The 13076-nt window shown below is 40.3% G+C and overlaps 1 protein-coding gene across 4 annotated transcripts in view; it reads right to left on the bottom strand.

Annotated features, from left to right (window-relative positions):
• Positions 1-13076, bottom strand: part of LOC129711572 (matrix remodeling-associated protein 8-like) — a 42520-nt gene that overhangs the window by 4820 nt on the left and 24624 nt on the right. Inside the window, exons 6-9 of one of the 4 annotated variants that reach the window (XM_055659286.1) lie at positions 5983-6141; positions 5732-5762; positions 2857-2936; positions 932-1024 (exon numbers count right to left, since the gene is read on the bottom strand). In XM_055659286.1, coding sequence (XP_055515261.1) covers positions 932-1024; positions 2857-2936; positions 5732-5762; positions 5983-6141 — 363 coding nt within the window. Of the gene's footprint in view, positions 1-931; positions 1028-2856; positions 2940-5731; positions 5763-5982; positions 6142-13076 lie in introns of all 4 variants that reach the window. The other 3 variants (XM_055659284.1, XM_055659283.1, XM_055659282.1) reach the window with 3 other exon arrangements.

The raw sequence follows: 13076 nt of genomic DNA, 5'->3' as shown, positions 1-13076 counted from the left end.
CCCCAAAGCCCACACTTCATCTGTGGCAATAAGCAAAGAAGATTTTAATCAGCAGAGATTCAAGGCTGCTCCCTCTCCTTGTCTGACTTTCCACCATAAAATAATAACATGTTATCTGGAATTGGAGATAACCCTATTTTCAACCAACAAGAGAATGGCTCATTTGAAAGTGAGTCAATTTAGCATTTTAATGAGGAAGATTTTCACAATAACATGATTTAAATTATTCATAAGAAAAAAGCACGTTTTGTCTTACTTTTTTTCCTATCTGTGGAAAGCAAATCAGAGTTGAACTGAAATGGTAACTGTTTTTGAGCACAGATGCTGTCTGATCTGTTGAGTATTTCCACCATTTTTTTTAATTTCACATTTCTAACATCTCCAGTTTTTTGATGTTCATCGCTAAATAGCCCCCCGTTTCACATTGTTGGTAAAGACAGACGTTGGTCCCTCAACTCAATAATCATTTGCACAAAATCTCAGTCCATCACTGTGGAGGGAGCATAAACATTATATTTGACCCCATCATCATGTGGCAGCCACTGTAACAGAGCCCAGCCCACATACTTTGAGCTTACCACTTGCATTATTGATCCCTATTCCACCCCCTTAGAAATTGCAGCCATTGATTTCTGTCCTATTACTGTGGTGTAATCTTTGACATAGACACCTGTCCAATCAGTGTGGAAAAATCAAATCAAACATCCTAATCATTATGAGAGGTAACTGGGAACCCAGAGCCACATTAAGTAGTTACACGGGGAAATCACAACGCCATATCTGTATCTCTTCACCCATTGCGAGTTTGTGGCTCATTATTCCAGAATGGCACTTGGATTGCTGAATTTCTGGTTCATAACCAGAATATCTTTAAAGTTTAAAAAACAAATGAAAACACCAGAAGCTTTGAGAGATTGAAGTCCTGCCATACCTCTATCTAAATTCTTTGGAGGAATCTCCCTGAGCAGCTCCACCTTCTCTCTGGACAATGCAAACTTCTCCTTTAGTATGTTGTTCTTGTAGTCTGCTAAAAATGAGAGTTGTGTTAATCTCACTTTGAAACAAACACAAATATTTACCCCAGCTGCCCGTCTTGCACTCACCTCTTTAACCTTCCTTAACCTCCCAATCATCCTCCCACCATACACCCACTCTCCAAGACTTTCGCCCATGAGTACTTCCCTCTTTTAAACAGGTAAATACACTGGTACCCCATTTAGCATTACCTCATTTATTTCTAATGCTCTTGATCCAAGAATCTGAACATGAATTGTGACCACCTTGTGAGTTTGTTACCTTAGAGCAATCTCAGGTAACAAGAGTGGAGAGACCAGTGCAGCCAAATAAAGTGGAGGAGACAGCATTCTCCATCAAAACCAATAGGAGGTGATGAGAGTGGTCTGGGATCTTGCATGTCTGATAACACATGAAGCAGCTGTTGCCAGTCCTCTGCAATAGCCTGTACTCAACATGCTGGATTTAATCTGATATGGCACCACCTTTTGGGGGGGCTGAGTCTTTCAAACACAAAGACAGGCAGTCCATGGTCAGAAGAATGAACTGATCTCAGCTTTGAGATGGGCAGACGTTTGGACACCAATATCTGTGAATCATTGTGAACTGAGATGCCAGTGAAGGCTTGAAGTGGAAATTAACTAGTTTAGTCTAAAAATATAGCCGGGAAACAGGCCTTTCTGCCCACCGAGTCCATGCTGACCAGCGATCACCTATATTGTAGTTCTATCCGGCACGCGGAGAAAATCCACACGGTCGCAGGGAGAACGGACAAATAAGCTGGTATTAGTTATCATCTTTCTGCAGCAAAACGTTTAAACCTATTTGTTAAACTAAATTAGCGGTACAGTGGCGCAGTTGGTAGATCTGCTGCCTCACAGCATCAGTGGCCCGAGTAAATCCTGCGCTGTCTGTGTAGAGTTTGCTCATTCCCTCAGTGACTGCATGTTTTTTTCCAGGTGCTCCCATTCCTTCCCCATCCCAAAGATGTGCAGGTTTGTAGGCTAATTGTCCCTGATGTTAAGGGAGTGGGTGAAAAAGTAGATAACAGAACCAGTGTGCACAGGTGATCGATGGTCGGCGTGGACTCAGAGAACCAAAGGGCCCGTTACCATGCTGGATCTCTAAACGAAAAGCTATATTTAAAGGATATGAAAAGGAACAACGGCTTTACTGGACTTTACTAGCAATAATGGTATTTCATTTCATTTAAAAACTTCTTCTGCTGTTAACTACAACCTCCTGCGAGTACTCTTAACTTTGGTATACACAAGAATGGATGGCTTTTTTTTGGATGTGTTAATGATCTTCAAAGAACCTAATGTTTGGTATAAAATTCTGTGGCTATAGGATAGGAGAAAAATATTTTTGAAAAATCACAGTAACAAAATATGTGATATTTATAATATTCAAAATCACACTCAGCTCCAGCATACATATATATGACATGACTGTTTTGTTTCTTAATATTAGTGCAATTGTTCCTAGACCCACATGATGTAAGACTTGATTAGTTGTGTACCTTCCTGATCAGAGGGAAGATCCATGAGTTGGGCATGAAATAATGTCAAATAATGTTGACATTATTTATGTCAACGTAAATCATGGTCATTGTGGAAATATTTTCAACCATGATTGGGGTTAGGATGACTTTTTCAATTATATATTTTTCTGCCGCTCCCGATGGAATACAGGGATGTCTGGAATTGAGGAAGCTGGACAGTTGCTGTGAGCCACGAGGCTTGTGACATCATGTGGAGCTTCATTGATCTGCCAGTTGTGCACAAACACTGATTGTGCACGATTCAATGAGAAAAACCTTACCAATGAGACAACACGTACCAAATTTTATTTCTTCGTTTTTGTTTGGTTTTAGGCCAGTCGTGTCAATCACAAAATCACTGAGATTAACTTCTGTTCTCCTGCTGATTAAAGGACAGCACAGATTGAGATAGCAATATTTAGAAGATTCAGATTAAGGTGCTTATTTGTGTTTATTAAAAGCTTTGGAAATTGCTTCATAATTCTTGTACAAACATTATCCATAAAAATTATTATAAGAAAAATAATTTGTTACCACATTTGCCTGTACAAGGGAATTTGGTTTCCAGATAATTTCCTAATTAATAGACAATAGACAATAGACAATAGACGATAGACAATAGGTGCAGGAGTAGGCCATTCGGCCCTTCGGGCCAGCACCGCCATTCAATAATAATAATAATAATAATAATAATACATTTTATTTGTATAGCACTTTTCAAGGACTCAAAGTCGCTTTACATGGTGAGTCAGGAAGAAAACAAAATAGAGCAGTAAGACAGAGATGCAAAGGGGAGGGGGACATGGGACTAAGGGTATGCAGAGGTGAAGAGATGGGTCTTGAGGCGGGACTGGAAGATGGTGAGGGACTCAGAAGTTCGGATCAATTGTGGGAGGGAGTTCCAGAGCCTGGGAGCTGCCCTGGAGAAGGCTCTGTCTCCAAAAGTGCAGAGGTTGGATTTCAGAATGGAGAGGAGACCGGCTGAAATGGATCTGAGGGACCGTGAGGGTTGGTAGGGGGAGAGGAGGTCAGTGAGATAAGGGGGGGCCAAGTGGTTGAGGGCTTTGTAGGTGAGGACCAGGATTTTGTAGATGATCCGGTGGGAAATGGGAAGCCAGTGAAGTTCTTTGAGGACTGGGGTGATGTGGTGCCAGGATTTGGTGTGGGTAATGAGTCGGGCGGCTGCATTCTGGACCAGTTGGAGTCGGTTGATGTTGCTGGAATTGATGCCAAAGAGAAGAGAGTTACAGTAGTCCAGTCGGGAGGAGATGAAGGCATGGATGAGTCTTTCAGCAGCGGGGGGTGTGAGAGAGGGTCTGATTTTGGCAATGTTGCGGAGGTGAAAAAATGATGTTTTGACAACATGGCGGATGTGAGGCTCAAGGGAGAGGGTTGAGTCAAAGATCACGCCAAGGTTGCGGGCCTGAGGAGATGGGGAGACAGTGGTGCCGTCAATAGTGAGAGTGGGGTTGTTAATTTTGGTAAGTGTTGATTTGGAGCCAATGAGGAGAAATTCTGTTTTGTTACTGTTTAATTTAAGGAAGTTGAGTTGCATCCAAGATTTGATGGCTGACAGGCAGGAGTTGATATGGGAGAGAGGGGGGTGGTGGGGGGACTTGGTGCTGAGATAGATTTGGCTGCCTTCTCCCCATATCCCTTGACTCCATTATCTTTAAGAGCTCTATCTAACTCTCTCTCTTGAAAGCATCCAGAGAATTGGCCTCCACTGCCTTCTGAGGCAGAGAATTCCACAGATTAACAACCTTCAACAAAAAGTTTTTCCTCCTCATCGTTCTAAATGGCTTACCCCTTATTCTTAAACTGTGGCCCCTGGTTTTGGACTCCCCCAATGTCGAGAATGTTTCCTGCCTCTAGCATGTCCAAACCCTTAATAATCATATTTGTTTCAATAAGATTCCCTCTCATCCCACTAAATTCCAGACTGTACAAGCCCAGCCGCTCCATTCTATCAACATATGACAGTCCTATCATATGTCAATCAAGTCCTCCATCCAAGGACCACGACAGTCTTTCCAGGTGAGGCAGAGGTTCACTTGCACTTCCTCCAACCTCGTCTACTGTATCTGCTGTTTCTTGCAATCTCAGAGGCTAAGGTTTTCCAAGTTGGACTAGATGGATTTCTTTGGTTTAGGTTTATTTTTGTGACTTGTACCGAGATACAGTGAAAAGCTCTGTTTTTGGATGCTATCCAAACAAATCAGATATCCCATACTTAATTTTATTTAAGTCAAACGTTCAGTCATGCTATCAAGCTTCTACACCTTCTGCTGGACGGAAGCAGAGAGTAAAATGAATAACCAGGGTGAGACAATTGATTATGCAGGCTGCTTTTTCAAGGCAATCACAACATGAAGTGTAGATGGAGTCAATGGAGGGAAGTCTGAGCTACATTTACAAACTCTGCAATTTCTTGCAGACTTGGGCAAAGCTATTTCCAAACCAATTCAACATTTTGCTTTCTATGGTGCATCTGAAATCTGCAACCACACATCACACTGAGGCACAATCCCTGTTAATATAACACATTGCTGACAAAATAACCATTTTTCTCTGGAAAACCAGAAATTGGCAAAATATAGCGCCTGTGCCTTGCAAAAACGTCCCACCACACAGTAAAGAGGACAATCACTGCAACATAGTTCAAGAGTGCAAGATTGTATATGGCTCATGTAATATTGGGAGCGTATCCCTTTGAGAATTGCCACATGTAGCAACTGCCTACAATTGATATACAGTATGTCTTAGTTTAGAACTGAACAACATTAGTTTGCTGTCTGAAAGTATGTACGTTACAGGAGTGAATACTGTACCTTACAATATCTTCTTTGGCTTTATATAGTCTCTTTGTTGACTTGCATCACTATTTTGTACACTTAGGTAGGGATATTAAGATGAGGGTTATGTTAATGTGGAGTGTGGTGATTGTAAGTTCAGCATTTATTTTTCTCTCGCCATAGATACACTGGCCTTACAAACAGCAAACTCCATGCCTGAGATCTGCACAGCACATCACACAACATTATCCACCGGGTTTGAGCTAATATCAATTTCACTCGTAATCTGCCCAAGTGACCTGAAAACTACACATTTAATCACAAAACATTGCAAAAAAAGGTGCAATGTAAAATGGACAAATGATGACTTAATACTTACGGTTGAGACATCTTCACATTATATTGAAGACCTGAGAAATAGAAAATATAATTGAGAGTCAAAATAATCATAGAGGAGGCATGCATCCCCCTGCACGGCCTATAAGATTGTAACATCTTGGTGCATGCATGCATGAACACACAGACTTTCTCTTCATATTTCTGCAGCACGAGAATTGTACAAAAGACCTACCTACAATAAGCACTTAAGATATGATAATTAACAATAAAATATTAAAGTAACTATATCACCTCTCTTTCTCTGTTGCCGGGTAATTAGGGCAATGATGGTTATCAAAATGGCCAGAAGCAGTAGAGTTGCCAGGACATATCCAAGTTGATGAAGAAAATGTGAAGAATGGTCCGGAATAAAAACATTGATGATATTTGGGATTTCAACTGCCGTGGATGCTAGAAATAAATAAAAAATAAGTTGTTTTCAAAAATATCATCACCCTTCACATACTGGGATCCAATATTAACATTGGGTTTCCTCCCACACTCCAAAGACATACAGGTATGTAGGTTAATTGGCTTGGTAAATGTAAAAATGGTCCCTAGTTGGTATAGGATAGTGTTAATGTGCGGGGATCGCTGATCGGCGTGGGCCGAAAGGCCCCATTTCCACGCTGTCTCTCTAAATTAAACTAAACTAAAAATTATAAGCCTACATAAGTAAGATTAATAACTCATGTGAAAGATAGCTCAACTGCATATGTAGCATTTTCTCAGTCATACACTTAAGTGTCACCTTAGATCATGTGCTCAAGTTACTGAGACTTGAATCCAGAACCTTGTAACTCAGCGGCAGGATAACTACTATTGAGCCAAATTTGACACATTGTAAAATAAAAATTGCTAGAAATGTTCAGCATATCAGGCTGCATCCATGAAGACTGAAACAGTGATAATGTTTAAGGGTGGTGAAATTAAATAGAGGCAGGCAAGAAGACGATGATGAAGGAGAGATAAGTAATTTTTAGTGAGCAATATTAATCAGCCGAGTTCTTTCACCTGCATTTTGTATGCTGTCAAGGAGCACCTTCACTCCAACAAGTATACATATATATAAATCTAGATACATGTATATGAAGTCAGGGCTGCCAACTCTCAAGCTTTGAGCGTGAGAATCACGCCCTCAAGCAAAACTCTCACGCTGATCAGAAATATCTCACGCTCTGTGGTGAGAAAACAGAAAATGCTAGACAGTTGTGAGTGAAACAGTTACATTTTTAGGTGGATGATGATGTGTGAACTGTTAACTATTTTAAGCAATTTTTCTTCAGGCGACAGTCTTTAACTTAAAGAGTAAGAAAATGTTTACAAATAGAAGCAGTTTTATGCAATGGCTGCGATGGAATTAGCTAGAAAAGTTTAACGGCATTTTAAGCAGTGCATGGATCAAGAAACCAACAAAGAGCAAATAAGGACAGGACAGGCAAGGCCTTAAGGTCAGGTTGTTTCTGATATGACTACAGCAAATTAACACTCACACTTACATACACAAATTAACAGGACTGAAGTTAGAAGTAACGCTCGAAGTTACATAGTTTGATATAAGTCACCCTCTAAATTCAGTTAAGGCCTCAGTTTTTTAGAAGCATATTTCATTGACTGGAAATGGATGAAATTGGGGGGGAAAAAATGAATAAACTAATTTTGATTAGTGTCTCACTAGGTGGCTTGTGGAGTTGTTGGAAGTTTTAGTTTGAGTAATGTGACCCATTGCTGCTATGGAAGGCTAAATGCACTCAGAGCCAAAGTGCTGACATTGTTTGATCGTCTCCAGCTGGAATTGTGACATCCAAGAAAAACAGTGTAGGTCTGTACTCCAGTCCTCTCCCGCCATACCATATTACCAGAGTTAATCTCCATGGCAGTCCAATATAGAAGAGTCTGGTGTTTACCCAGAGCATTCTCGGGTGCTGCAGCCTGGGAAATATGAGTTAGGAGCGAAGGAAAATAAGTTAAAGCTGTCCTACTTTTAGTCAGACACAAAACTATGCATGGTGATTGCCAAGCATGAGAGCCAGGGTTAAACAGCCAAGATCAGAACTCAAAGAGCTTGTAGGTACCGAGTCTCTGACTCATCCCTGCATTATACATGGAAAATACACTTACCAAAGTATCATATTTAAACCAAAGGACACAAGCCACGTGATCTATTTGTATATGGAATTCCTTCATTTGCATTAATTTAGAAATGAATACAAAGAAAGTACAGATGTTTTTCATGAAAACAATGCTAAACCATTTCTTAGTTTGTGCCCCTTGAGAGAAGCTGCCTGTATTTTACCAATATCTAATTGGAGTCTAAACTATTTAAAGGCTCTGTTTCCATTGCCCTTTGAAGAATAGTGTTCCATAAACGTAAAACCCCCGTGGAGAGAAAAAATGTTCACCCATCTATCATAAATGGGTGAGCCAATATTTTTAAAGTGACCCCCAGTATTAGATTCTCCCACCATCTCTACGTCAATTCTTGTCAGCATTCCTAGATTTTACATGTTTCAACCAAGTCACCTTCCACTGTTTGAGTATACGTCCAGACTCTATATCCTGTCCATTGAAGACAACATTCAGATATCAGTCAAGTAAACCTCTGTGGAGTGCTATCAATTAATTTATATCCTTCTTTAAATAAGGAGATCAACACTGTACACCGTTTTCCACATGATCTCACTAATGCCCTATCTATCTTACTTTATTATTTTGTTCCTATTAAAATGACCAATTTCATATTTTCCCACATTATACCCAATTTGCCTTATTGTAACTTTAGTTTAGTTTACTTTACTTTAGAGATACAGCACGGAGACAGGCCCTTAGGCCCACCGAGTCCTCACCGACCAGCGATCCCCACACATTTACACACACTAGGGACAATTAACACTTATACCAAGCCAATTTCTCTACATTCCTGTAAGTCTTTAGAGTGCGGGAGGAAACCGAAGATCTCGGTGAAAGCCCACACGGCCTCAGGCAGAAAGTACAAACTGGTAGTCGGGATTGAACACAGGTCTCCGGTGCTGCAAGCGCTGTCAGGCAACAACTCCACCGCTGCACCACCGCGCCGCACCATTATATATCTTCCTTATATCTTCTTCACAATTCCTACTTTTCTTCGTCATGAGCCTATTTAGCAACCGTGCTGGGAGTCTCTGCTGAGGATGTAGTTGGCATGCAGCATGCTAGAAGCATTCCACAACTGGAGGAAGTTGCAGCATGGTCTGTTGTGCATCCTGGATGCATGTTCAGTTTGTACTTCCTTTGTTATTTAAAATAAAGGTAATAAAACTATTTTTTAAAAATGGTCACTAGGACCATTGGTCTACACATGATGGAGAAAAAAATGGCAGTGAGCCCTGAACCCGTACCATTACAATATGGCTGTCAATGCTGGTGCTCATTAGTTATCATCACATAGCTATGAAAACATCAAGGACAATATGCTTTCATATGGTGCCTTTGCAGCAAACACCCTCAAACAGCAGTGAGATAATAATCAAAATATTTATTTTTAGTAACATTAACCATATAACAATTACAGCACGGAAACAGGCCATCTCGGCCCTACAAGTCCATGCCGAACAAATTTTGTTCCCCTTAGTCCCACCTGCCTGCACTCGTACCATAACCCTCCATTCCCTTCTCATCCATATGCCTATCCAATTTATTTTTAAATGATACCAATGAACCTGCCTCCACCACTTCCACTGGGAGCTCATTCCACACCGCCACCACTCTCTGCGTAAAGAAGTTCCCCCTCATATTACCCCTAAACTTCTGTCCCTTAATTCTGAAGTCATGTCCTCTTGTTTGAATCTTCCCTATTCTCAAAGGGAAAAGCTTGTCCACATTAAACGTTGCCCAGAAAGCTGGGGATAAATCTATGAGCTTGTTGAATTTAATGCTGTGCAATCTTTTGAAGAGAGCTGATGGGATCTCAGGTTTGGGTCTTAACAGAAAGATGGGTCTTCCAACTTTATACTACCCCCACTAAAATTCTATCACTATGGGTAGTAGAATTTCAAAATGGAGGAGAGAAAGAAATATTAAAACCTAAAAGGCCATGGCAAGTTGTGAGTGCCTGATTGGCAGAGCATGATCTAGCAGTAGGTGTGCACCAAAATAGCACAAGAGAGTCAACCTAGATTGCTGTGTTCAAATCTCTGATGTGAGACTGGAACCATAAACATTTAAGTCATTGGCATAAGCTCTGTCTTCTGAACCACAGCTGTTAACTGTACAGTTCAACCAAATGCAAGGCTTGTACATTGGAAATAAACATAAGGACCCTTTCTTCTGTTCTGGCACTCTACAAAATTATGATTAAACCTGTAGCTCATCTACTTTGCTAACTATTCCTTATTTCTGCCAATTTCCCTCAAGGTTTCAATCTTGAATGTAATAATTGAGTATCTAAGGCTGGAAGGGTAATGAGTTGCAAAGTTGAACAACCGCTTGATTAAAGATTTCTCCTCATCAGAGTCCAAAATAGCTTATCCTCAGATCATTTCATTCCCCAACGCCTCCCACCACTTTAAGTTTCAAGATGGCTTTAAACCAAAACTGTTCAGACAACAAGGGTAGGTGTATTTTAAACTCAACAGTGTACACAATGGCCCTGCAATCAAACCCATGAAGTGTCATATTTCTGAATGTATTAGATTTTAAATCTCCAAATACCAGGTCTTTTATTTGGTCAGAGAGCACAATTCTGAGCATTTCCAGCTTGCAATATCGGATTATCTTTCGTTATTATCAACTTTTTCTCTGATTCAAATATATCTTAACCTTTTAATATCATTGTAATTTGTGGATGTTGCTGGAATGAAGCCTCAACACCCTGAGATTGTGAATTAGAACCAACATTGCTATGTGATTGGCTATTTGGCCATCATATCAAAGAGTTCTAGATGCTGTGTAAATTACCATCTGAATTTATTTTCAAGATTTAACATTAAACATTGTTTTTATTTCACACTATGTCCCCTGTTTTGTACATTCAAGTGCACAAACCGTTCTTTTCTTTGTTAAAACACATTTTCTTGATAGATGTTTTTCCAAAAGGATAAAGAATATTGAGGTTTTGAAAAGCAGCCAGTCACACATGGTTCCCATATGTTTTAAATCGACTAAACAGGATGTAGTTCAGAAATTCTAGAAATTCTCAGAAGTAAAGTCGTATAAAACAGCTGGAGGTGTAAAACACCTTTAAGAGGAGCAATGCATGAGGTTCAATAATGTAAGTGTAATGGGGGGAGGAAGAAATGGCAAGGCAAAAAGATTTGGGAAGCTGGTTGTCACAATGTTCTCCTCGGCTGGGCTGGGACAAAATAAGTGCTGGCTGGGTTAATTATCTATGTTTTGAGTTGCAATCTTCACAATTGCAAGCAGTTGCTCTAACTCTGACTTTTAAATAATGTATTTACTTGCAGTAATGAAAATATAATTATTCTTTATCACTGCATGTTATTTTTTTGAAGCGTTTCTTTGAGCAGAACTGTGGGCCGGGAATTCTGAGCACATTATTGTTGAACAGATGGAAAGATATCCAACTCTAGCAATTGCCAGGCCTTGTTTACTTTGGATTAAACTACATTTCCTTGCTTTTCTCCTTACATGGTAGATTTCTGGACAGACAAGAATCAACCCATTTCCTTCATCTGGAGGCTTCAGACATATGGTGTGGCATTCTGGAGATTGTCACGTCATCATAAATAAGTTTCAATATATTTATTCTGTGACCTAATTGTCCTCATTAATTTGTTCCAGGGTTAGGGTGCCACAATTATATGTTCTGATTAAGATTAAAGTTTTTTTTAATTTTAGAATTCACTGAAGTGAAAACATGACCTGGTTCTACCCTTTCCATAGATGCAAAATAATCCTATTTATCAGGGGTTTGAAGTTTAGAAATTCCTCCTCATCTTAGTCATCCTATCCCAAGACTATAGCTCAATAAGATCATCTCTTATACTCTGAATTTACACAATCTCCCCTTATTTTGTTCCAACGGGTGTCACATTTTATATCCAAGTCTGCTTTCCCTATCTACAAAATAACATTCTTGCAATAGAGGGAGCACAACAAAGGTTCAGCTTTATTCCTGAGATGGTGGTTTATCAGATGAATAGAGAAGAAGAAGAAGACAGGTTCCAAGATTAAGAAGTGGCCTTACTGAAACATACTAACTTTTATGACTTGTCAGAACAGATGCAGGGATGATGTTTCCTCTGGTTCGGTTACCTGGAATTAGGGGGAAAGGTCTCAATATAAGGGTCTCAAAATAAATTCCTCCCGCCCCCCCCACTACAATCAGTCTGAAGAAGGGTTTCCACCCGAATCGTCACCAATCCTTTTTCTCCAGAGATGCTGCCAGACTCGCTGTTACTCCAGCATTTTGTGTCCATCTCAAAATAAGGGGATAGACACTGAGAGCAGGGATGAGAAGAAATTTCCTCATCCAGCCAATTGTGAATTTTGTTTACTCAAGAGGGCACAGTTATGTGTCTTCAAAATCGATACTAGATTTTTGAGTATAAAGGTAATCAACGGATATGGGGTCAGTGTAAAACCATGAAATTAAGGCAAAGGATCACCAATAGTCTGATTAAATGGTGTAGCAGGTGATTGCTTTATTCTTACTTCTATTTATTTTCTCAAGTAGGTGAAGCATGAGGAAAGGAGGAAAGAAGGGTTATGGTAAAAAAGAGCCAAGAGAAGAAAGAGGTCGAGACAATCATGTTGCATACTTTGTTCATGATTGTTGCTCGTATAATTGTGTATTCAGCTGATAGGCTCTGCATTTAAGATCTTCAACAGGCAAAATGTCAGTCCGAAGAAGGGTTTCGGCCCGAAACGTTGCCTATTTCCTTCGCTCCATAGATGCTGCCTCACCCGCTGAGTTTCTCCAGCATTTTTGTCTACCTTCGATTTTCCAGCATCTGCAGTTCCTTCTTAAACAAAATGTTAATTAAGCAATGAAATCACATCAGATCACCGTCACTGCCCATAAACAAATAAAGACCTTCCCTAATCAGAAGCCGTGGATGAGCAGAGAGGTCAGACTCTTGCTGAAGGCTCGCGATGCCGCTTTTAGATCTGGCGACGCTGAGGGATACAGCTCATCCAGGGTCAACCTGACAAAGGGAATCAGGAGCGCTAAACTCAAACACAAACGGCAGATCGAGGAGCATTTTCAAAACAACTCCGACCCCAGACGCATGTGGCAAGGCATCAAGTCCATTACCGACTACAATAAAGTTAACACCCCCCCCCCCCCCCCACACAACGCCTCCCTTCCTGACGAGCTAAACTACTTCTATGCTTGTTTTGACCGG

Source organism: Leucoraja erinacea, chromosome 30 (assembly GCF_028641065.1).
Source record: "Leucoraja erinacea ecotype New England chromosome 30, Leri_hhj_1, whole genome shotgun sequence".
Taxonomy (NCBI): Eukaryota; Metazoa; Chordata; class Chondrichthyes; order Rajiformes; family Rajidae; genus Leucoraja; species Leucoraja erinaceus.
Note: the sequence above shows the minus strand (reverse complement) of the source record. Positions and strands in the feature narration are given on the sequence as shown.